This window comes from Idiotropiscis lumnitzeri, unplaced genomic scaffold (assembly GCF_059441095.1).
Source record: "Idiotropiscis lumnitzeri isolate Australia: NSW breed Sydney's pygmy pipehorse unplaced genomic scaffold, RoL_Ilum_1.0 HiC_scaffold_35, whole genome shotgun sequence".
Taxonomy (NCBI): Eukaryota; Metazoa; Chordata; class Actinopteri; order Syngnathiformes; family Syngnathidae; genus Idiotropiscis; species Idiotropiscis lumnitzeri.
Genome location: NW_028283573.1, coordinates 1,280,454 through 1,306,022, shown reverse-complemented (window position 1 = coordinate 1,306,022; position 25,569 = coordinate 1,280,454). Strand labels below are relative to the sequence as shown.

Sequence of the window (25,569 nt, the reverse complement as noted above, 5' to 3'; positions counted from 1 at the left end):
AAAAAAAAAAAAAAAGAACAAGCCGCTGATGGAAATCTGTTCATTTATTTATGCTCCATGATGACTTTTGTGAATCGTCACAGGAATGCCTGATCTCTATTTTAGTTACTCGAATTAGGTATAAAAAAAAAAAAAAAAAATCCAGTTTTAACTAAAAGTCTAAAAAAAAAAATAAAAATGTTGACAAAATGTGACAATGAGAATTTGCAGAATTTGTAATTTTAACTTTGCATCATACAGGACCTTAACGTCCAAAGCATATAACGAGAAAATGGTACACATATGGTGATGCCGCATCATGGATTCGGTACTTTGAATACGAGGCTGCCAATTTATTCTTCCGACCTTTGTCAACGCTACAAAAGCAAAACTTGAGGCCAGATGCTCCCTGAATTGGCGTCTTACCTGTTTGTAGTGCACTTGAGCTGAGAGTTCTTAAGCAGCGTCTCGCCTGCTGTGTGGTCGTGCTTCCTCACGCTGAAGAAAACAAAGCCGATGCTGAGTCACATGTCAGCCTCTTAATAAGGGAGCAAAGCAGAAGACTCGAAGCTTGCTGCATATCTCCCAAAAAATTGGCACTGCTTTGGATTTGTCGCTTGTTATTGTTGGCGGATGGTCATTTGTCACATGATCATGACGTATCATCAGAAGCGGCTGATTCAACTTACTAAAAATTCTAGGTAGCTTTTCACAGTTTTATTTTTCTTTTTTGCCTGGGTTTTATTTTCAAATCACATTTTGCAGCATTTTCTTGAGCATCCAAATTATTCATATTTGGGCCCAATGGTTGAATTTTCTTCTTCTGGGTTGTAATGTTAAAATGGCAAATTAGCAATATTCAACATTTTTTAGATTTTTTTTTTTTATTGTTCATTTTTTTGGGGGGGAGGTCAAAATCTTGTGCATTCCAGATAATGAGCAGGATAATGCAGAATATTTGAATATTCATTTTACAACACATGCTATTGATGGATTGAGAAATCCATTGACCTTTTTGTGAGAATGTGAGAACCACAACAATAAAATCGTCAGCTATTTTTACAGTACACACAGTGGATATCAAAAATTTACACACCCCTCTTTGATTACCAGTTTGGATTTTCTTTTGTTTTTGTTGTTTGTTTTTTTTCATCTTGGAAAGACAAAGTTCTTTGATTTTTCTGGATGCGGCGCCCGGAGGAAAAAGTTTGCACACCCCTGGTCTCTGTCTCTGACTCTGTGTCTCTCTCTCTCTCTCTCTCTACATATACTATAAACCACTTGGGAAAAAAAACCATGAAAATGCTGATCATATGTCTGGACCACTGCTGGGCTTATGCATGTATTAGAGAGGTGTGTGTGTGTGTGTGTGTGTGTGTGAGTGGGCGTCACAGGGGCAAGAACGTCTTATAACGACTTGTGTGTGTGTGTTGGTGGGACAAGAGGGCTTAAAAGATTAAACAGCAGCCTGGCCACGGACAAGCAGGAAAGAAGACCCCTGACTGTGGGAGGCGTCTTGCGTTGCATCCCATTTGCATGACTCCCTCTGTCCCGCTCGGGGAATTAGCCTCTCTTTATTTCCCCACCGTAGCACCCACCTCCCTGCTTCCCTTGCATCTCTTGTGCACGCACCTCGGAGAGGGAGCCTCCATCCAGCGGCATCTCATTGGGACAGACAAAGGAGCTCAGTATTTAGGACACTTGGCATGGTAGGCATGTTGGGAGGGGAGGAGGGGGGGCACGATGGTGACGGGGGCTGCTAAGTAGCTCATCTCGCCCGGTCGCCAAAGGCATGGCAGTTCTTCACTGCAAGGTAAGCACAGGACACTTTTGTGACCTCATTGCTTTGCTTTGCTTTGCGCTCAAGTGTGCTGACATCATCTCCACAGTAATGCAATTAAACACGACTTGTTTTGATGGGCACTTTTTTTGTCAACATTTGTTAATCTGTGGCTCAACGCTGGGCCAGTTTTGTTTAATCCAATCATGGGAGAATGCCTTTGGACAGACCGGGGGTGTGCAAACTTTTTTCTTCCAGGCGCTGCATCCAGAAAAATCAAAGGATGAAAGTGCTGCTCCTTCTGGTGTGTGTGTGTGTTGTTCACAAAAGGGCAGTACAATATACATCTTTACACAAAAACATCTCGGTAAGAGGCAGTAACTTAGTCGTTTTTTTTTTTTTTGTTTTGTTTTTTTTGCAGAGGATGAAGAATTTCTGCCTGTGATATTTTTGTCTGTCTGCATGTGCTGCATCACTCTTTGTGTTCGTTTGGCTTTTTGCATTGGGCATTAGCACTAAACTAGCACACATTTGAATTACTGCGAGTGGCAATAAACTGCTTGAAGCAAGCATTTGGCCTCTTAAGTCTGTCCAACTGATATTTTTGGTGGAGTTCTCTACTGAGCTACAGCAAATTTCTGCTTGCAACTCAAGACGAAACAAAAAATCTGCAAAAAAAATGAATAAATAAAAGAACAGTAGACCACAAATAGCCCTCAGGCCTTAGTTTGGACACCCATTTGTGAAGCTGAATTTGCCTGAATCAGTATGGATTTAAGATAATCACTTCGATATTTCGCCACCCTGAGTGAATGGTGGTGAGTTGGGGGGGGTGGGGGGGGGTCTTATTAAATATGTCTCTCCAGAAACATTTCATCCCATATCTTCATTGAGCAGATGTGGCATGAAGCAATTAAGCCGAGTACTCTGTGTAATAGATCTCCCAACGCGACCTTTGCCTGTGTGACGTAATTTGTCATGTGTGACGCCACGTGGCGGCTGAAGCATATTTTTAAAAGCATTTAAGACTTAATGATTATCTTGAGAGAGGAAGAGATGGGCAGAAATGTCAGGGAACCCACCCCTTGCAATTTCCTGTTCTGTATGATTTTAAAAAAAAAACTCTAAAAAGCATTTTACCTCGACGTTTATCAAAACAATAACCTCTGAAAATCCGGTGTTACAGGCAGCATGTCCATAAAAAGTCAACTGTAGCATTATGTAACATTTCGAAATTAGCATTGTGTTTAATTGTAGTCAAAAGTTAAATACAACTAAACTTTTCTTTCATGTGACACGAGAGTGAACCCAACTAGTACTAGTAGCACACTATGAGAATCACTGCACCCTTCAAGCACAAATGGTGCAGCAACCCACGTAGAGAGATAATATAAAAATACTCAGTCGCACCTTCTTTATCGTATTTGATTGATATTAGTGCCGCAGTGATGAGCTGAGAGGAGCTGAGACGTTTTCTCGTCTGTCTGAGTTAAACTGCTGCCAAGTGATCAAGGCGGGCACACCAGGAAGATCAGCAAGACAGCCATTGACTTGCTCTAGTCTGATTATAAATGTTTTAATTATTTTTAAATTATTTAATCATGTCACAAGGCTACTATATGTTTTTACGAAGTGCTATTTTTCCTCATTAAATTTTCTCATTTCTCATTTTCAAATTTTTTTTTGTTCTCAGACCTTTTTGGAAATGATACCACCAGTTAGGTGCACTTTTCTTAGGTTAGTTTCCACTTTGAATCACCTCTCAATCTCCATCAGGTTGAACGGGAAGCGTAATTGTCTTTTTCAGAGATATTTAATCATGTCCAAGTGTGGACTCGGACTCGGCCACTCAAGGACATTCACAGAGTTGTCCCGAAGCCACTCGTTTGATATATTGGCTGTGTGCTTTGGGTCATCGTCCTGCTGAAAGATGAAGGGGTGCCTCGGCCTGAGGTCAAGAGCGAACTGGAGGAGGTTATCTTCCAGGATGTCTCAGTACATTGCTGCATTCATCTTTATCGCAATCCTGATGACTCTCCCAGTCTTTGCTTTTTGTGCGTTTGCGCATGTGACTTGTTCGATGTTTTTGAGCAGGCATTTAGGATACTCGGTACATTTAAACGATGGCGATTGGACTTGGCTGGTTGTCTTAAAATATGTTTAGCCTTACACCTGAGCAATCTTTTTGAGTTTATATACAGCCTAGACCGGAAAGATGTTGCCATGAGAGGCGAAACATCCTGAAATAAAACCAAGAGATTCGATGCCCGGAGAATGCAAAGTCAGTAAGCGGCGTGTGCGGCGTTGTGGGTGTGATCACTGGCCAATGGAGGCCGCGGATGAGAATTTCCTTGCCGGAGGTCGTCAACGGCAACTGCCTCCCAAATTGCACTGCAGTAGATTCCGTCTCGTCTTGTTGTCACCCAGTCAGTTGATACTAAATCTGATATGACGTTCCACTCGTATTTTCCTGGAGAAGACTCCTCGGGAATCAATAGTTTTTGCCATCAATAATTCACGGGTGGGACTTGAAGGCGTTGGTCGCTACTTTGTGGTGGAAATGAGCACGGAATTGTCGACAGCTTTGACTCTTGAACGTTCCTATCAGGTGTCAGGAGGGAGGAGATGGGATGAGCCGGTTTCTAGATTAGGTGATTCAGTGATTCATTTCCTCAAGTAGTGAATTCCAATCCCTTGATTTTTCAATCAAATTTGAGACTGTTTTTTACTAAGCGATGTGTGATTGGTGGAAAACCAGGAAGTGAAGGATGAGAATTAAATTCCTTTCTTGCCACAGTGTATAGTGTCAATTAACGTGCCGATTGTGAATTATAGTCGAGTACCGATTACGCCTTGGGCCATTAAAAAACATACATTGGGCCACAAATGATCCCCTGCTCGTAGTTTGGAGACCCTTGCTTTGAGGAGTGCACGTGTTCCCTTCTCCGACTGATTAGGACCAATCTCGCCTTAACCCCATCTTGGCATCTTCTTCTTGCCAAGATTATCGCAAATCTGATGTTAATGATTGTGGCTGTTGATTGTGTGTGAAACTCAAAGGGGTGTTGGGGGGGGTCGGGGGGGTTGGGGGTTGTCCAGAATGTCTTGTTTTTGAAGCCTGAACCCTCCGAACGCTTCCCCCCACCTTTCCATTCGCCGGATCTGCTTAGCTGATAAGGGATGGTTATAACTCCACCCTTTTATCGTAGGAGGAGGAGGAGGAAGGGAGGGGGGGGGAGTTTGTTCGCCCGGCAATATAAGAGAGTTATGGGGTCATGCTAGCAAGCGCAAATGACAGCTGTGGTCAGTGGAGGGATGCTTGAGGATCTCGGAATTCGCCCTGATCTAATACGACTTCTAATCCCGGCGCAATCAGGTTGTGAATTCTGCAAGGACTGAAAGGGGAATTGATTGAAATGATGCGAGCAGACTAACGCTAGAGGCGCCGGCGTCGCTGGGGTGGAGTGGGGGTGGGAAAAAAAACTCACCAGAATCAGTAAATAACTCTGAGATGGCCCTCGATGTGATTTATGGGGGTTGTACAAACGGCGTCGTTTGAGGTCGCTGTCACATTCAGGCCCGTTGAGTTAGCGTGACGACGTGAGGGTGAGCTCTGAGATCGAGGCCCGATATGAAATTAATTCTGATTAGAAGAGCATGCTGCTTCTCTTCTTCCACTGTTTCCCGTAGCTGGCAGCTTCGAATATGATGGATGGCATCGGCCGCCTCGCCCCGCGCGCCCCCGACGTTAAAACGAGGCTGCTTGTCATCTCCCCTAATCTCTTAAGTGCATCTATTACCGTCACGTACGATTCACGGCTTGTTTTCGGCAGCCAGGCGAGCGGAGGAGACGAAGGAAATGAGCGAGGGGAGAGTCCTAATATTCCCAACCGCTTTCAGCGACTTCAGAATGAAGGACGTGGTGAATAGACGGGCGGCGGCAGGTCATCAGGCTGTAAATGGCTGTTTGCATAGTTTCATTGCCATCGCACCGCAGCGAGCAAAATTGCTCCTTTTTGGATGGTGTTGCTAGGAGACGCCAGCCCCTCTGTATCCGAGCAGTTGAACGCTTTGGAGAGGATGAGCGGTCACATGAGTTTCGTGCCAAACACTTTTTTTTTTTTTGTCTTCATTCTACATGTGTGGTCGCCATGTAGATTATAAATGCTGGATTTACTCTCGGTTCACAAACAGGTTGATTTTTTTTATTTTTTTTTTTAATTATTTTATTTAATTTTTTTAATGGCCTTGACTTGGGGCCTATTGAGCCATTTTTTCACAGAGACTAAAGTTCAAACACTGCTTACTTGTGAGTATCGTTGAATTACTATCGGCGCATGCAATTTTCAACCATTTGTTCTCCGAGCTTGTCGTTGTGGTCGTCAAGTTTTCTGCTTCGTTACTGTGACTCAGACTACAAATCTTTTTTGGCAAATAGCGCCTCATTATCCGGCGTCTGTAAAAGGACTCCATTTGTCTTGGTCCAGGGAGCGCTGCGATCTCAATCTTTTTGTGCTGTCACACCTCTTCATTGAGTCTGACACATCAGGCCCGGCTCTAAAAATCGATAGCGTCTCTGCCTCGTGTTCAATTCAACAGTGTAATCGACACCCGGCGGAACACCAATTGGACAGGCTTGCTTGTGTTGAACCGTCACCTATACCGTACTATTACGATACATAGTTTCATAATACCAATACAATTACCTCTAACGTACGTTTTAACCAGTGGCGGGCCGTTTATTTCACACGTGGGCCTTCAGTGAAGTCCTACGTAGTCCGACTTGAATAAATCCCCCTCATAATGCCATCATTTATGACACCAATAATATACAGAAAGACACTTACACGCTACTGAGCGAGTGTTGGACGACCTAGCTTCTTTTGAAAGGTCCGTCTTGAAAATGGCTTCTCAAGTATATCTGCAATTAAATCCACACTTTTCCCTCCTTCGGCCATTGTGGTTTAAAAAAAAAGCAAGAATATATTTGAGATTTTCGAACGGTCACCAATTAAGATTTTCGGGTGTGTTGACTGTGCATAGCTCCGCCCCCTCACGAGTGAGTATCCAATCACAAAACACGTTCATCACCTTCAACGTAAGGCCAGCGAGAAAGCAACTCGTGATTTGATTGGCTATCGCAACTGTCTATCGCACGGTTTTATCTGAAGGCCTCGGACGAATAGTGCGTGCTACTGTTATTGTGAAACCTGCCTGGCAACAGGAGCAAGCTGAATTCTGATTGGATTAACAACTCTCACCTAAAAATACAACACTAGGATATATAACACCAATGTGACGAATATGATCATTTTTTTTCTTGATTATATTAGGCCAGCAGAGAAGGCCTTGACCGCCCACCACTGCTTTTAACCAATACCATATACCCGAATTTATGCCATGAAATATTTTCTTCCACTGTATTTCATGTTACTTAGACTTGTGCAGTATGGCATACTCTTTCTATAGCTATAAAATATTCATGGTACCGATACAGTACCGTATTGTACCTGTATGCCACCGTAATACATTTATTTGTACTCTCTAGCAATTTCCATGAATGTACCTATACCTTTCCATATATTTTACTGACATGGATGGAAACATCTTCACCAAGGCAGTAGAAGGGGATTGAGCTGTAATATGATCATTGCTTGTAGAATTCCGGTGAAGAATTAAATTCAGCCGTTCTGAAATCCTAATTATGCTTCCCATTGTCTCCGTGAGTGCTCGCAGCCTTGACAGCTCAGACAGCTGTTGCTTTTCATATTGTGTTAGTGTGTGTGCGGCGCAGGTGCCGGCTGTCTGCTGGTTATTTGTGTGGCGCGAACGTCTTGGGGGAGCGGCGGGATGTCTGTTCAGTTGAACCAGCGCCGGCGCTTTGTTTTGGCGACGGTCCACCTGTCCGTCAATTTGGTTGTGAGCCTCGGAGGCTGACAGGAAGCAGTTAGCGTGAAGATGCTAGTGACTTAGCATAAAGGCAAGGGTGGCGTCAAAGTGGCATGTTGTATTGTTGTGTGTCCTGGAAAATGGAAGATGATAGACGGCGTGACATCAGCGTGAAATGAAAGTGCTACCGCTCAGTTCAGTTGTATTTAACTTTTAAATTCATAACATTTGCATTTAATACTTAATGACAATTTGCATTTATTTAACCTTTATGGAAAGTACATTTTAATTGAATCATTATTTCAGCATTTTCACCCCTGAACTCAAGCAACCACCCGGTCTCTGTTTTGCCATATCATATATCATCATATTTTCAAATTGTAATTTGAAAATACTGATAGCTGATCTCTATTGTTTTCTCATTCAGGAGAACCAGGCAGTCCTGCTAATGTTCCATCGACTGAGCGCCTAGCTGAAGCCCCTCCACCCGGCAGTTGTCACGTGGACATCATGCCAAACCTCAGCCTGCTCCTCTATCTCCTGATGCTGGTTTTTGGCTTCCGTGCAGGTCAGTGGCATGCAGCCAGACAGTCCATCTCGGATACTGTGATACCTTGTCTTATGAGTTCAATTTATGACATGATCTTGCTCATAACTCACATCCGTTGTGTGTCAAATCAACGTTCCCTATGGAAGTGAATGGTAATGGCATCTATCCGTTCCAGCGCCACCTAAAATTGCAAAAAAAATCTTTGTAATTTTTGCAAGATTTTTTTTCACTTAAACTATCATCACTAATTCACTACTGCAATGATACATTTTCTACCTTTTTGTTATATTTCATGATTTGAAAAAAATACCTGCATAAAAAAGGTGTGCTGATGGCGACTGGATGTTGAAGTATGAAGCATGCTTCAACACGCTTGTACGTAAAATTTTTAAGGCAACTCAAAGCAATAAATTGAAACAATGGCTCAAAATTTGAAAAACTCCTAAATTGGGGTATCACGGTTCAGTGGACCCTTGTATACTCACGATTTGGTGCCTGTGGATTGGCAAACTTTTTTATTTTTTTTATTGTTTTGTTCCCTCATATTTTTGTGGAAAAATATTTTTTTCAGTGTTTTTTTTTTTTTTTTGGGCAGATAACTTTTATTTTTCCAAATGCATTTCAATGGGCTTTTATTTTATATATATGGATTTTTATTTGCGGGCGGGGCCAGTCTCAATCCACTGCAAATGGCGGCGGTTCAGTATACTTCATTTCAAAGGCATGTAAGAGTCTGATTATTTATCATGTTCACTAGATAAGATGATTACATTTGAGAAAACTGTTGGAAAATCTGCACACTGGTCATAACGTCAAAGCTTTTTGTCCCATTGTTATTGCAAAAATGAGGTGCAATCAGCCGAGCTGCAAACAGTGAAGTGGATGTAAAACATTGAGTGAGGAAAATGGCCTGCCTGTAAAAGATACAGCCTCCTCCTCAGTGTACCTTGAGCTATTAGCTGCAGCTATCCTATTGATTTCAGATAAACAACAAAAAGGGAGGAATATTCACGAGTCTCCAGTTTCGAATTGCAGTTTCCTTTAAGAAACCATTTCGATTTTTTCGCCAATTTGGCTTTTATACAGTTGTGAAGTTCAGTCCCATACAAACCTCTCTTCTTCTATGCACGTAAAAAAGTGGAGTGCACAGTCTAAAGCGCCGATGCATCAAAAAAGGCCGCAGCCGACGGGGTTGTTAGTGTGACTCAAGAACATTGCCTTGACATTTCTTGGAGGATGAGGGATGAAGGTTGATGGCCAGTGTGGCGGCAAAAACAAAAGTCGAGCACACACACGGCGCAGTGTAGTCGTTGTTACCTTTAAACTTAATGCGCAACACGGTTTACGGAAACAATGTGACGTAACACAATTTAATGCGACACAGTAGCATGGGGGGCGTAACAGAAAATAATTAAATAATTGAGAAGCACTGATATAGCACAACAGTATTTTGTGATGTAATATAATATAATGTAATGTAAAGTAACGCTTACCTGTTCTTGTGTTGACGTGTTTCGCTGAGTTGTCTTGTTTCCGATTTTTATGAATGCATCACGGTGTGGTGTGAATGCGCGCGCGCGTGCGCGTGAGAGAGAAAGAGAGAGAGAGAGAGAGAGAGAGAGACGTTTCGTAAGAATAAAAACGAGAATCGAATGGAGGTCTGACGCTACAGTACCAATTTGATGTAACAATACAACTTTATTTTCCAAAATAGAACGAAATTCAACTCAACTAAACCCAACAAAATGTGACCTAACATAATGTGAAGGAACACAGCCGAGTAGAAAGTAACCAACTGACCATGGAACACATCCAAGGCAGCATACACAACCAAACATGCTAACTGTGTTTCCTATGCTCACTATTCCAGATCCATCTACGCATGAGGAAGAAGCCGACTTTTATAGAGGTAAGACCTATTGCTAATGACGTCTTCAGCATTTACTGCTCTAAAACGTTACCGATAATGAAAATGGACTTGGCCGACCCAGAGTTCCTATCATCTGACGTATAAATTCAATTGCGATGAAAACATCGCGCTAGTTGGATTCAATTTACAACTGAAGATAAGCTACTGCTTTGACAGCTTGATGATGCCGTGGCCTTCAAAGGACACGTGCTATGAATTTCAGTTCAACGTTTTCTACACTTATCGTCTATCATTGAGTTGGCATGTTGTGATCTTTTGCTTCGATTTGGTTTTCTTATGCCCAGGTCCAGGTCGGTTAAAAATCATCTCAAACTAAAAGTACAAGGTAGTGATGACTAAATGAAGCTTCAAATCTGCTTCATGAACCACCTGTTGTATTTTTTTGGACTCCTGTAGATGGCACTTTCGGATGAAAAAAAATGTGGGGAAAAAAAAATAATATGCAAATTTGTGCGTGACAAACTGCAAATATGCAGAGGTCGGCTGTAGTTTTATGTTGCAATATTACCACGAGATGGCACAAAAAAAGTCTTAGTTTGGCTTACTGTGTCTTTTATTGCACCATAATATGCCAGTCGGCCTAATACTTTTGTTTATTTTTGAATGATATGCAAGACAAGCATAGTACCTCAGTAATAACATTATTAGTGAGTTGATTTATGTGAAAAAAAAATTACAAAATTAGTTCGTGGGTTTAATGTCGGTTTCTTGTTTGGCGGGTTTGTGCCATCCTTGAATGGATACTTGCAGGAGCGCACTTTGCACTGGGAAAAAATGGAGTGGTTATGTTGTTTGCATGAAACCCTGTATTGTTGCGTTAGGATAGTGGATCTTTTATGCACATATGGAAAAATTATTTATCAAAAAAATTATATAAGAGCTTCTCCCATCTTTAGCCATTCACTACCAGCCGAGTTAATAAAAAAAATTAATTTTGACGTCTTTAGCCGTCAATGGCATATATTTTTCCCATGCATCTTTTTTATGCCTGATCCTGTGTGTGTTTTTATTCCGGAGAGAAAAGTAAATTGTAATCAGGCTGCCAGCATGAGGTGTTGCTCGAGAACAAGTTGGCGATGTTGCGAGCAGGTTGAATGAAAGGACAAAACCCTAGTCCTCTTGTATTTCTGTCACAACGTGTTTTTGTGCAAAATGCTGCATCTTCTGTGATTTGGCATATTTATAGTTGATGACGCATTCAGCGCACGAGGCGGCAATAGTGTGTAGGTGGTCTTCCTGCTGAGGTGCTCAACAGAGTTCTTTTTTTGCCTTCCCGACGGGCAAGATGTTGATCACGGCAACATCTATAGCGCTGCTGCTTCTCTTCCTCTTCTCTCACTTAACACCCACGCAGAACTTTTAAAGGCTGTCCAGCTATATGTTCTCTTCTTCTCCAGTGCCAAATTAGGCTTCAAATCAACGAGGTGGACGCCATTACCGCTTTGTTGTTTTGAGAATTGAGTGCGTCAGTCAGTCAGTCCCGGAGAGGTCAACCTATTTTTTGTTTTCAAGCAACACTTTGTCTTTTCTGACACAAACAAATCCAGCGAGATGCGAAGTCTCTGGGGGTATTAAAGATTTGGATTTGTGGCAAGAGAAGAAAACACTGTAATCAGATCAGCTTGTTCCGAAAGATGGCAGTCACTTAAGTCTCAGCGGAATAATTCCATTGGTGGCGCACGTTTGTTTCAGTCAGCGGATGAATTTTTCACTCCAGAATTGATTCCCGTCGTGCTTGCCGCACTCTTCTTTTGTCTCCCTGGAGAAACATTTCGTTATCATTTGGACTTGCTCTTGTTCCGTTTGTGTGTGAAATAAAGTCTAAAGAATATAATTGACGTCGTTACAGGCTTAGCCCGGGACAGCAATGTGGCGTGTCACGTGTGTTGGCGGCGGGAGGAGAAACCCGGAAGAGAAATGTGTGTTGAATGAAAACGGAAAAAAGGATCGATGACAAAAACAATAAACCCGTTTGCTAACCAAATTGACGCCTCGTCGTCTGTGTCGTTTTGGAGCTGAGAAAACGGACACAAGCCTGATCGAGTAAGGTAACTACCTGGTTACATAACCTACGTGACGAATTGGATAAAATGTACAGAACAGTGTGATGCGACAAAAGGGTTTAATTGAGTAAGGGTCCACAGATTTTTTTGATTTGTATTTTTTTTAGTATGTGCGTCGGCGGCAGAGTCACTCTTTTGAGAGTGTAAATAAAACCTCACTTGTTTCGCACATGGACTCAATCCATTCGCAGTCAAGTGTTGCCAAACGAGACAACAGAGAGATGCTTGATGCAGTGTCGTGACACATAACTATCAGGCAGTAATTCTGGACAGCGTTTTTGCAATGATGGTACAAAATGTTTGGGGAGGAGGGGTGGTGTTTATGAAAGGGGGAATTCTGAGTTAGTTGCAAGAGTGGTTTTTCCTGCAGCTGCCTTCTATTTATCATTTTTTACTTTAACTCAAGCTCCATTGTGAAGCCATAAGTGAAGAGATGTCCTCTCTCCCTTTGGAGAAATTGTTTAGGCAAAGAACTTCAAAAGTTAGCCAGAGTTATATAATGACTGTCAAAATTAGCGTTAACTCAAGATTTTTTTTTTTAATTCACGCTATTAAATGTTAACTCAGTTGGCCCAGTTTTATTTATTTATTTATTTTTACAGATCTTGCAAAGCCAAATTCAAACATTGTACCTTATTAGCAGTACATCTTTAGCATTTCAGAACAAACAAAACTGCTTAGGTTACCACTGGGCCTTGCCAAGCAATGCTGCTGAAGTGTGGCGCTTACAACTAAATATAGTGGATACATTTCGAGAATTGTTTCGAAGAAAACATTGTATTCAAGGATAAAAGAAAGATATTAGAACAGTCTTTGATTTAAAATACACTTCATATTTGGTGATTTTATATTAATTTTAAGATATTATTTCAGTAAATACCTGTTAAAAGCTTCACGAAAAAATAGTAGTTGAAAAAATGCAATTAATCACAATTAATTACAGATTTTTTATTTTTATTTATATATACTTTTTTATTTATTAATTAACAAACAAAATATCTCTTGACCACACTAATAATGACACAATACCTTTCAAAACCAGAAGCCAAACCACAAATGTTTTTCAGAAGTGAAGGTCCGGATCAAATCAAGCATAATGCATCGCAATGAAAATTAACAACACGCAACAAAATCAAACGTAATATAACATTGCATGACACAAGACACAAGATATAGCATCAAATAACGTTGACGGCAAACGCATACCAACGTAATGCCGCTTAACGCAACGCCACGCAATGCAATGTCACGTGACACAATTCCATGCAGCGCGTTGCCATGCGGCTTGTCACCATGCAGCGTGACTCAACTCCGCATCACGCCGCGGAAACGGCATTCGATGGGACAACGAGCAACGCCGTGCCACGCAATGCATAAAATACCACACACAATTCAACTAATATTACGCTGTAAAAAATGAGGAGGGAGATTTACTCGAAAAATCTAGGAAAGTGTTTTTCACTCGGACATTCTAAGTAAATTCCATGAGAAGAGTTTTTGAGTAAATTCCACTCGTTTATTGAATTTAAAACAAGGCCACGGAAGGAAAGTTAGCTCTTAGTTTTTCCATTTTTTTTTTACTTTAGAATTTCTGAGTGAAAAAAACTTAATCACTCCCCATTTTTTTCAGTGTACATGTTGCGCAATGCCACGTAATGCAATGCCACATAATTGCAGATTTATATCCCGTGAAGTTCGGAACAAATTTGTCATCGCGCAGTGACCGCGACAGTGCTGAAGTAATAAAATGTCTGAAAGTTTGTCCAGTTTCAAAACTAGTATCGGAGACAGTTTGAAATATGCAAATGAGGCAGCTGTGTGGGTTGTGGAGAGGACACGGAGGCATGTCAGACACGAGTTCACGAAAGGGTGTGCGAGACCGCTGTGTCTCCAGGCCTTCTGTGGCCTGCATTGACAATCGCCCCACCACCTCCTCCCCCTCCATCTGTCATAAACCAACAATTGGAGCGCCACCAGGAGTCATTGCTATACTCAAATGGAGCACTCTCCTCTTCTTCTACCGGCAAATAATTTATTCGCAGCAGGGTTGCTAATGTCCCCTTCACGCGCATATGTGTGTGTGTGTGTGCTTATAATTTAAATTCCTCAGGAAAAAAATCCTCCCTTGTTCCCAGAACAGATTTTCTCACTTAATTTTCCTCCCATCGGCCCTCCGGTGCCTCATTTGGAGCACCAGCACTTTCTAAGTAAGATAAGTAACTAAGAGGCCAACCAGTGAGATTAAATCCATTTTGCCGCATCTTAATTGGAACAGTAAGAACTTACGCGAGCGCAAATCCTGACATTTAGGAGATCCTCTTGCATCTGGATCACATTTAAAAAAATAAAAAATAAATAATAATAATATAAATAAAAAAAATAAATATATATATATATATATATATATATATATATATTATTCGATCTATATTTACGGGCTATGACCAAGTATTTGAGTGAAAGTGAAAAATGTATCTTTCCCCCCCTCCATGCCAAGCCAGCTGTCACATGTTTTGATGGAAGCGTCCCAGAACTGTCACTGTGACTTTGATGTTTGGAAGGCCGTCCACCTGGTTGCTGTTGTTGTTGTTTACCTCGCACCTTGTGTGCCTGCAGATGGAGCCACAGGTTACGGGCCGGTGTTTGAGGAGCAGCCGGTGGACACCGTCTACCCGGAGGAGTCGCCCGAGGACAAAATCACCATGAGCTGCCGGGCCCGAGCCAATCCACCTGCTGCATACAAGTAACATATGTTCCCTCATGCACGCCACATCATAACTGCTTGTTTTAGACTCCCTCGACTCCACATCTCTCCTGAGTAGGCCAATACACAAAATGTCAAGGTCAGCACGAGAAATGAAAAATATTAATAGTGATGTGTTATATAAGGATTTTTGATTCCGCTTTTTTTTTTCCGGACCGATTACGATGACAACTAGTCATCTTTGAGTACTCACCGAAACAGAGTACAGATGCCTTTAGTGCTTTTCGTTTTTTTAAGTTTCATTTGACACAATCTGAAAAAATTGTGAAGAAAGACCTTTCTTTTCTGACGCCGATGATGATTTGCTGATGTGTCAAACTGCCGCAGTTTAGCGCCAAATACTGCTGAGGAGGACTTACTCAATGTTGGATTTATTTATTTATTTATTTATTTATTTTTGCCCAAGTATCAGTGACTGGTATTGGCAGCCTCCACGGGTATCGATTACCTTAAAAACAAGGGCAGTATACCGGTACCTGTTACCGGTACTCACTCATCCCACATACTATATTATTATAGTATTGAAAATCCTTTATTAACAGTGTAGGCAATCATTCATGTGTAAAAAATAACCACTGTTAATATACTGTATAAAAAAATGTGAAAACTAAAACAACTCTGTGCTAAAGAAGATTGCTGGAAGAGATTTACACGCATGCGGGTAGGAACAAAACAGACGACTACAACAAAGTGGAGACTGTGGGCAATGATAAAGGCGGGCCACTGCAGCGAAGTGGACACTATGGGCATTGTGAAAGCGGATACAAATGTGAGATTGTAGACAGTGATAAAAGAGACCGCTGAAGCAAGTGGAGCCAGAAAACGAGCGCTGAAGCAAAGTGGAGACTGTGGGTAGAAATAAAAATAACCACTGCAGCAAAGTGGAGACTGTGGGCAGTAAAACCAAATGACCAATGCAGCAAAATGAAGACTGTGGGCAGCACGGAAACTGACCGCTGAAGCAAATTGGCGACTATGGGCAGTGACGAAACCGACTGTCGCAGCAAAGTGGAGACTATGGGCAGTGAAACAAAGTGGAAGCGAGCGCACTGACTTTGATTAAAAGACAACACTGGAGTCTTATGACTATGAATGTTCCTTTTCCGGCACCACTTCCTGACAAAAAAAAAACACAAAGGGCAAATGACGAAGACGCTTGCCCGTTTACTGCATCTTTCTTTTTCAATAAATGGCAACAATATGCAAATGCACGCCATCATTTGTCCTCCCACTAACAATGATTTAATGGTCAACACAAGTGGTTAAAAGGGAAAAGGAAAACATCGCAAATAAACAAGATGTTGTTGGCAACAGCTGACAGTGCAGCAAACCAGAGGCTGTTTTATGATGAGTTCAGCCAATTTACATGCAAATATATGTAAATGATCTTTCCCGCCGTGTCTTCATACATGTGTCATCGTCATGCAGCCCCGAATTACATGTCAATGTGTCACGTACAATATATGGATCTTGGTTAGAATGATAATCCAAGAGATGGAAAAAATGGCGATAATAAAAAAAAATAAAATGAGTTAATAAAAAAATGTAATGAAACTTAAAATGACATTTAGCGTCAGTAGCCATGGTTTTAGAAGCAGTAAATGCTTGAATACAATCGCTGGAGTAACACATGTAGACAGATAAAGTAGCAATTCTCTCAGGCTCATACAAGAAAGTGCTTGGTTCGACAGCGAAAAGCAAACATTAGCAAATAATGGATGCTTATTATTCTTGCCATGTAAAAAAAAAAAAAGAAAACGAACTAAACTTTTTTTTTTTTTTAAACGTGATAATATATCATGATTTACCGTCAATGAATTCAACCATGCAGTTTGTTCATGTCGGCCATGCTGTGCTTTTACAATCAACAAACCCAAGTTTTTTTTCCTCACAGATGGATGCTGGACGATGTAGAAATCGACCTGAACGCTGAACGCAAGCACTACATGTTGTCAGAAGGCAATCTGGTCATCAGCTGGCCCGTAAAAAACCAACATGAAGGCAGGTACTCCTGCTTGGCCAGCAACTCGTTTGGGACAGTCGTCAGTCGAGATGCATCGGTCCAGTTTGGATGTAAGTTTTGTAGAAATATGAATAATGATAATTATTATGATAATAAGCATCAGATGCAATTTTTAGTCAAACGTAACGCCCTGAGCCACTGCACCGTACTGTTTCTTCAAATTGGTGCAGTTCCCCTGACAAACCCAGGAATTGACTACAAGTAAAGTTAACGTTAGCATCCCCCGTTGTTGTGCTGCACTCAATCTCCACTGAAATTTATCCTCAAAAATAGATAACTGAGTCTGAAGCTGTGCCTTAGTACCGTGTGTTGCAGTATTTTGCTCCGCAGTCTCCACTTGGCTGTCTTCAGTCTCGTCTTGACTAAAAGAAGTCTTCAAATATAAACGCATGCTGATGTTAGCCTAGCCAGTTGATGCTAAGTGCCTTTGCTGTTGACGCTCCATTATTAGAATCCACAGTCTCCAATTGGCTGCAGCACGTTTTCTTCCTGCCCTCAGTCTCCTTTATTAGTTTTGAAATATGGACACATGCTAAAGTTAGCTTACATATTTGTTGAACCTTTAGTCTTGACTCTTCTTTATGTATATCAACTCTTGACATACATGTTGTTGTTGCTTTTATTATTTTTTTTAATTTTTAATGAATTATTTCTCAGATTTGGACCTTTTCTCGTCAGAAGAAAGGGAGTCTGTGTATGTCAAAGAAGGACAGGGGGCAGTTCTTCTCTGTGCTCCTCCTCCACATCATCCAGGTGAGCAGGATGACGATTTTTCTAGATGTTAGGAGTCGAGGAGACCGATATTTCCGGTGAAACTGTTGGCGTCAAAATGTTTGAGGAAATATGACTATACTCCCAAACACTTTAATTTAGTTTCAAAGACTTTAAGGACATCCTCAAATAATCTAGTATTTAATTGCTTATCGGATGCTGTATTTTAACAAAATGGCTGACGCCGATATGCACCAAAATGCCGATTATTGGCTTCGAGGTTATTCCGATTATGCATCGTGCATCATTTATTACAAAGTGCGCCTTGACTTGATTTAATTTTCTACTGCTTCGTGTTTGAAACTGAATGAATATATTTCGTCTCATCCCCATGCTTTCATATTCACGCAAAATCATATCCACCAGACATCTCTCTATTATCCCACCCCAAGCCAGGAGAATTAGTCAATTTTAATCTGAAAGGTCAATAAATGAATAATAAATCCTTCGCAGAGTCGAGTAAATGTGCTTTTTTTTTTTTTTCTAAATTTGCACCTATTCACACGGCTCACGCTGAGTTAATGTTGCATTCAGAGCTTCGGCTATTTCCCGAGCGGTTGCTAAGCGGCCGAGATAGTGATTGACAGGCGGGCGTTTTTGTGTGTGTGCAGCCGATCTGTCATTCCGATGGATCCTCAACGAGTTTCCCACTTTTATCCCGCTGGACAAAAGGCGCTTCATCTCGCAGCTAACGGGCAACCTTTACATCTCCAAAGTGGAGGCCTCGGACAGCGGCAACTATTCGTGCATCGCGTCCAGCTCCTCCATCTCCAAAAGCGTCTTTTCCAACTACATCCCGCTGGTTCCGCTCAGCGAACGTCAGTTCCTCGCTTTTTCTCTAACCGGATTCTTCCCAGCTGAACTGCGGAATTCAAGTTTTGTTTTCTTCATGTTACAGGGCCAATCAGGAAATATCCGGCTGACCTCAACGTCAAGTTTCCAGACACCACCACTCTGGCGGGGCACAATCTCACTTTGGAATGCTTTGCTTTGGGAAAGTAAGTTGAGTTGAGTTTGACACCTGTGCACTACGCAGTGCGTAAAGACAACTCCAAATCGGCTATGAGACACTATGTTTGTCGGCTCGAAATCGAGCTCGTCTGACATCAGCATAAGACATGTCTGACATCTAGTGGCGAATAGTGACATTGCAATTTGATCCTCATTGAAATGCATCGGAAAAAAATTGCATTGTAAACATAATTAATTCTCCGTAAAATACTGACATAACCTCCAAATAGACCATGTTTTTAATATTTAAATAATTGAAAATGAAAATCTGCATATTATGCCAAAGCACGAGTATTCAGCGGTCCACTGTCGTAGAGTTTTTAGTGTTTCTCTGTCTTTGTCCAGCCCCGTCCCGGAAATCCGCTGGAAGAAGTTGAACGGAGAGCTTCCCCACAACCATGAGGTGCGCATGGCGGGGTCGCACCTGCACCTTTACAACGTGCGGCCGGAAGACGCCGGCTCGTATCAGTGCGAGGCGGTCAACTCCAAGGGAAAGGACTACCACAGCGCGCATTTATCTGTGGAAGGTCCGTTTGGGCTCTCCAGTCGCACTTCTTTTCTTGCTGCCCTCAGATTAAACTCTGCATCTCCCTTCCTCTTTTCCAGCGTTTCCAGAGTGGGTGGAGCACATCCGCAGCACCGAGGCGGACCTCGGCAGCGCCTACACCATGTCCTGCTCGGCCCGCGGCAAACCCGCACCGCACATCCTCTGGATGAAGAATGGAACGCCGGTAACGAATATTTAGCTCGCTTGTTGTCGCTTGTGCAGTCCAGACAGCTGGCACTCAGACAGCTTGTCATGTCAAGAGAAATTCCCTGTTGCTTTTGAGCTGCTGCCAGGGTAGACAATTAAAAAAAAAAAAAAAAAAAAGAGTGGATAGCAGAGCGGGGGTGTTAAAATCTGCATCGGATGCATTAATGAAGGCCTCTCCCCAATCAAATGAGCAGCCTCTCATCTGTGCATGTCAACATCCGACAGTTTGATTTGCAGCCCTCTGCTCGCTAATGCAATTTGGAACGCTTGGAAATGTTGATTACTTCTCCTTCTTGCGCACAGTTGGACAGGAAAGAGATGACGTTCAGCAGCCTGACATTTGACGACTCCGGAATGTACCAGTGCATCGCTGAGAATCCCCATGGAGTCATCTTTGCCAACGCGGAATTGCGTGTGTTTGGTGAGTCCCGGGAGCCGTTTGCAACGTAAAGCCTGGATTTCCACAACAGGTCCAAGTCAGGGCCTGATTCCGATTTATTGCCTGTGTTGTTTGTCGATGTTTGTTTATGCTCAGCTGGATTTCTGTCTGACAATATGCAATTCCGCGGTTTTTTTTTCCATCTTTAAGCTTCCAAGACAAATTCCAATTGTGCCACTTGGATCAAACAATCACAATTGTGTCACTGGAACCATGCAGTGCAAGTCGAGCCTTAACTACGCATACTCGCTTTAGGGGTGTCCAAACTTCCACCTGGGGGCCATTTGCGGCCCTCCATCCATTTAATAAAATGACTTTTGACATGGCTTGCTTGCACTTTTGGTTAACGATTCTTCATTCCGAATGTCAAATGTATCATTAATGCATTCTTGTTTTCATCAATAATCCATATTCTCTCCACTCGTGTTCCAGACTGCGCTCCCACCTTTGAACACAATCCGGTCAGGCATGCCCTCGCTCCGAGAAACGGCCGAGTGGTGATCGAGTGTCGACCCAAAGCCGCCCCCAAGCCCAAAGTGTCGTGGAGCAAGGACACCGAGCTGCTGTCCAACTCCAGCAGGTGAGCGAGACTCCGCCCACAAAACATCCTTGACTCCCCTCAAGGCTGCCGTACTACGGTTCACCCCTCTTCTATCTGGGTCAAAATGCCGACATGGGATGAGTCGTCCCGTAATGTGCCATTTTAGGGATCGAAATAAGCTGCGGATTCCCTAATTCTGAACGGCATGTTGTTGATGTGGTTTTCCTGACGTTAAGCTCATCTTGATGGGTAAACCCCTCTCTGACAAAACAAGCCTAATCTGGGGGGGAGCTGGGAGACCCCCGACCTTCTTCCCCACCCCCACGGGTGGGATTGAAACGCGTGAGGAGCGGCGGTCAAATTACTATGCAGCATATGCCCCTTAATCGCCTCTGTGGCGTGGATGCAATTTTTCATTCATGAGGTTGAAATATGCAAAGAAAAAAGGGAAGCCGACGTCTCTTTTCTTTTCGCCTTCAGCTCACTTTCACCCTCACGCGCTCTATTTTCTAACTTTATTTGAGAAGCATCACATTTTCTAAGCACTTTGGGAAAAAAAAAATTTTCTTCATCCACACAGTGAATAATACACAGTGAATTTTTAACCTCAGCTTCTGCATGTTTTATTCAGCGACGGCTCGTGCATTTGGCACCTGGGCCTTCAGTGGGGACTTCATCCATCTACCAACTTCATCCACCTTTTAATGTCACTGCTATCATGGTGCAATTTAAAAAAAAACAAAAAAAAAAAACATCAATAATTTAGCCCACAAAACATCATCTGGAGCAGGTCAGACTCAATAATATGTCCTAAAATGACAAAAATCTTGGGTGGTCACAAATTAAACTCATATCTCAAAGCAGGACCAGAATTGAGCTTTTAAACTTATGGGCCGGCACAGAAGGCCTTGCCCACCCCTGAGCGGCACCACTGAATCAAATTCTCTCTGTCTCTATCTTTTCAGGATGTTCATCTGGGAAGACGGCAGCTTGGAGATCCTCAACGTGACTCGCACAGACGAGGGCAGGTACACCTGCTTTGCACACAACGACCGGGGCAAGGCCAACAGCACGGGCTCTCTCACGGTAACAGGTACATAAATACACTTTTTCCTATCTGGTGTTTGAATTTGAGCGATGTCGACCTTGGCTGGGAAATCATCACTCTTGTGCTGTCTGGCCTTCACGTGTCAACTGATGTTAAATAATGGGACGAGGAGAAGCTACTTTGAAAGCGTTGACACATGCGAGTATTGCTTAAGAACAGATCTAATTCGATACAAGCATCATTGTGTTCTATGTAACGGATTTGATGATCATGAATGTCAAGTAATTGCACTGCCGCTGTGAATACAATTTACACTCTCCTGTCGCCCTGTTCAGTTTGAGAGCGCATTAATGGCTCTTTACCTCCCCCCAATGGACAACTGCGTGTACTAGCCTAATCCACCTATTATTTTTTTTCCTTCTGCACGCCACATGCAAGAAGTACACTTTCCAATGTGCCTAGCTGAAGTTGGATTTTTAAGATAGTGTCGGTAATCCTTGACGACCTCTCACATCGGTTCCCCTTCCAGACTCCACAAAGATTACCTTGGCCCCCTCCAACGCTGACGTCAAAGTGGGGGAAAACGCCTGGATGCAGTGTGCCGCGTCACATGACTCCTCCCTGGACATCACCTTCATCTGGTCCCTGGACGGCCGAGTCATTGACCTCGACAAGGACAGCCAACATTACGAGCGCACCCCGGTGAGAGATGATGAAGGATTTCCTCTTGTTTGGAAGTCCCCCGGGGTGCATTTTATGCAGTCTCATAAAATAGCTGATAGCATCCACTGATTCAAACCTAATCGCTCCGTCTGTGGAGCGGTGGTCGGTCAGCGCCGTGGACACTCGCCACACACCACATTGGAATTTGATGAGTTTTACATAATGCTTTATTTTTCCGCTCATAAAATGTGGTCCACTTTGATTTAATATGGTTTAGGAAGTATTCATAACAGTATTTGACTCTCCAAAAAATGAGTTGAGCACAATCATTAACCCTTGAAATGATCATTGTTTTAGTTTTCATTTCGCCTCATTGCAAGAGCAAGGTGAGGGTGCGAACTATACAAGTTTGATTCCTTTAAAATATTTCTAAATTCAATTTTGACTTCTTTATGTGTCACTGATGTTCAACAATTGTCTTTTTGCAGAACGGAAGCTCAGATGGCGAGCTGATGATCAAGAACGCACAGTTGAAGCACGCCGGGATTTACACCTGCACGGCACAGACGACCGTGGACAACGTCACCTCCTCTGCCAGCTTGGTTGTGAGAGGTGAGTCATGCTCTGGACGACTAAAACCAGAGCTACAATTAGAACACTAGTTGTATGTCTGTTCTTGACGCAGGACAGAAACTGTGTCGATTGCTTGCATAAAAATTCTCATTCAAGGCTGGCGAAAATCTACTAAACAACAAACCGACATTACGCAAGAACTCTTCTTTTTTTTTAACACTTTAACTCACTCCAAATTTAAATATTATTGAGGTACAATGTTTGTCCTGCATGTCATTCTAAATCTACTAAATAATTATTCTTACTCGTGTAGGACCTATTAGACCCAGTGCAAGCGCAACTATAAGACAAGTGTGCCACCCAGTGGTGACAGGTGATGGCAATTTAAAACTATTCGTGGCTAATAGCGAAAATCCCCTTGTAATAGACACACATTACAAAACATTGGATTTTTTAAAAATTTTTGTAAACTCCCAAAAATTCTACAAAAAATACTAGTAAACCTCCAATGTACATTTTCCTTATCCATTTTATTGAATAAAGTTCTGCTATCTTATGTAAGGGGCCGCCAATTCTTCATTCTGATTTAGGGGAAAGTGTCCTCGATTTCTTGCTTCCTGTGCTCTTTTCTTGGATAAAATGTCTCATTACAAATTACAAGTGTGGCGCCGTTTACAGTACAGCCGAGCCACCGCGCAGTGAAAAAGAGACAGAAAACGATAAAATAACTGCTCCTGATGATTCCTGACAGCCCTCCTCTGCGTTCCAAATCACAAACAAAGGTATACGTGTTCACTGCTTTCACAGGACGGTGATGTGGACAAACACAACGAATGACTGCGAGGTTCCCTAAACACGTCGTGACTAATGTAGGCCTAAATGTCAGCAGCGCGACTGCAGAAAGCTGGTGTTGAAGGATAGACATTTATGGTGTCAGGATTAGCTCCAGGAAGAAGGCGTAATAGTCCACTGGCGTGACAGTTGCATTCGAAACAATTCCTTTCATCGCCACGTTGGATATCCATGACTTGACAGTTTTCTACAAATAAGTCCAAAAGACTTTATCGCTGATGAAATTGCTCCAGATCTTTGACGCCCGCCAACATCCTGTCCTGTCCAGATTTGACCGCCTTAGTCAACTCGGCGCACGTTCGTGAGTTTATTAGTGAGGCTGCGGGTTTGGAGTGAGGCTGATTCCCGACGTGCTCGTAGCTTCGCTATCAGGGAATGTTTTTTTTGTTCTTTCTTATGTTCCAGTGGAACAAATGAGCGAAACACACGTGCATTTTGAAGGCCAACCGTTGGTCCAATGATTGGACTCGTGTCAGTGTTTCCATAAGTTTTTACAGAAAGCTTTGACTCAGTGTGTTTCACTTGAAGGAACTTTTACAAACAAACAAACACAACAAACCAGTCGCCACGGTAATCAAGGTTGCCAAGGGTTGCAATGCTCTTAAAAATGGATAAGGGGCTTTAAAAGAACTGGAAATGGTAATAATTCCATGCTGTCCGACTGTTGAGGAATTAATTTAAAACATATGCAGAAACTAAATTGTGAATGAGTGTGGGTTGGTTTTCCTCTTATTTTTTCTTTTATTTTTTTAGTCTACAGACAACATATTCAAATCAGAAAATATTTACCGAATTGATGATTGCATTTATTCTTTCAATTTATACTTCCTACATCCCATTTTATAGTAATATTTGATTTGATAAAATAAAAATAAAAATTATAAAATAAAATAAAAAATAAAAATGCAATAATTATCCTTAATAACAAAATTTGAAATTAAACTGTGTATTTTTAAATAATATATTGTAAGATTAAATGATGACATAAAAAAATATATATTTTTGGTTATGACGATGGCTTCTCTTACCATATCAAAGTCAAAATGATTTAAGTACGTCATTAAAAACTAATAATTGCGAAATAAAAAAAAATCCCTATATAGGTTTAAACAATACTTTATCAAATTAAATTTGAATTAATCAAAAAATTTAAATGCAATTAAGTAACATTATCACAGTCATGGTAGTGGTAGACGTAGCAGTGGTGATGGTACTGGTATTTTCTTTTAGTTTTAAAACTTTCCAGTTCTTTTCTTTTTTTATAAAATTAATTAATTTATTTTTTTAATTCAAGAATATACTGAGCCAACACGACACTTTTGGCCTAACAAGAAAATCCATCTCCAAAGTGTTTAAATTTAGCTTTGGAGGAGGTGTGTAAAACCTGTTATTTTACCAAACGCCATCAAGCAACACTAACTCATCCCCTCTGCCTCTCAACCCAGGCCCCCCCGGCACCCCGGCTGGGGTGCGCGTGATGGACAAAAGTGACAAGAACGTAACTCTGCAGTGGAGCCGTGGAGCAGACAACCACAGCCCCATCTCCAAATATACCATCCAGTACCGGGACGCCTTCTCCCCGGCCGTGTGGAGGACCGCCACCACATGTGAGAACCCAACGCCAAATAAACAGTGCTACCTCCATGTTTATCCCATGGCTTTGTAATGACAAGCTATCAAGTGTTCCTACACGGCTCAGCATAAAATGACACCTTGACAAAAAATGGTTTCCAGAAATTGACGGTCTTGATTGTTTTTTAAAGGAGACAGAGATGCTGTGTGGAATTTGAAGGCAACATTTTTGCTGTCAGTGGGTTGTTATTGGAGCACCAAAAACATCACTTGGGCAGACTTACCTGTGTCAGAAGGCGGACTTTAGCCTCTTATTTTCAAGCCCAGTGCAAGTCTTGAGTGGACTAAATGGGAGCAGGGAGAAAGG

General features: G+C 42.0%; 1 protein-coding gene across 2 annotated transcripts in view; it reads left to right on the top strand.

Annotated features, from left to right (window-relative positions):
• The window catches only part of cntn1a (contactin 1a), a 59,419-nt gene that overhangs the window by 25,877 nt on the left and 7,973 nt on the right, over positions 1–25,569 (top strand). Inside the window, exons 1-16 of one of the 2 annotated variants that reach the window (XM_088287183.1) lie at positions 1,737–1,792; positions 8,076–8,216; positions 10,069–10,107; positions 14,808–14,934; positions 16,850–17,028; positions 17,636–17,731; positions 18,361–18,567; positions 18,648–18,747; positions 19,106–19,287; positions 19,367–19,491; positions 19,818–19,935; positions 20,386–20,533; positions 21,460–21,587; positions 22,072–22,244; positions 22,694–22,817; positions 25,076–25,237. In XM_088287183.1, the coding sequence (XP_088143309.1) occupies positions 8,159–8,216; positions 10,069–10,107; positions 14,808–14,934; positions 16,850–17,028; positions 17,636–17,731; positions 18,361–18,567; positions 18,648–18,747; positions 19,106–19,287; positions 19,367–19,491; positions 19,818–19,935; positions 20,386–20,533; positions 21,460–21,587; positions 22,072–22,244; positions 22,694–22,817; positions 25,076–25,237 (1,966 nt within the window). In that variant the 5' untranslated portion in view covers positions 1,737–1,792; positions 8,076–8,158. Of the gene's footprint in view, positions 1–1,736; positions 1,793–8,075; positions 8,217–10,068; positions 10,108–14,807; positions 14,935–16,849; positions 17,029–17,635; positions 17,732–18,360; positions 18,568–18,647; positions 18,748–19,105; positions 19,288–19,366; positions 19,492–19,817; positions 19,936–20,385; positions 20,534–21,459; positions 21,588–22,071; positions 22,245–22,693; positions 22,818–25,075; positions 25,238–25,569 lie in introns of those variants that run through there. The other variant, XM_088287182.1, reaches the window with a different exon arrangement.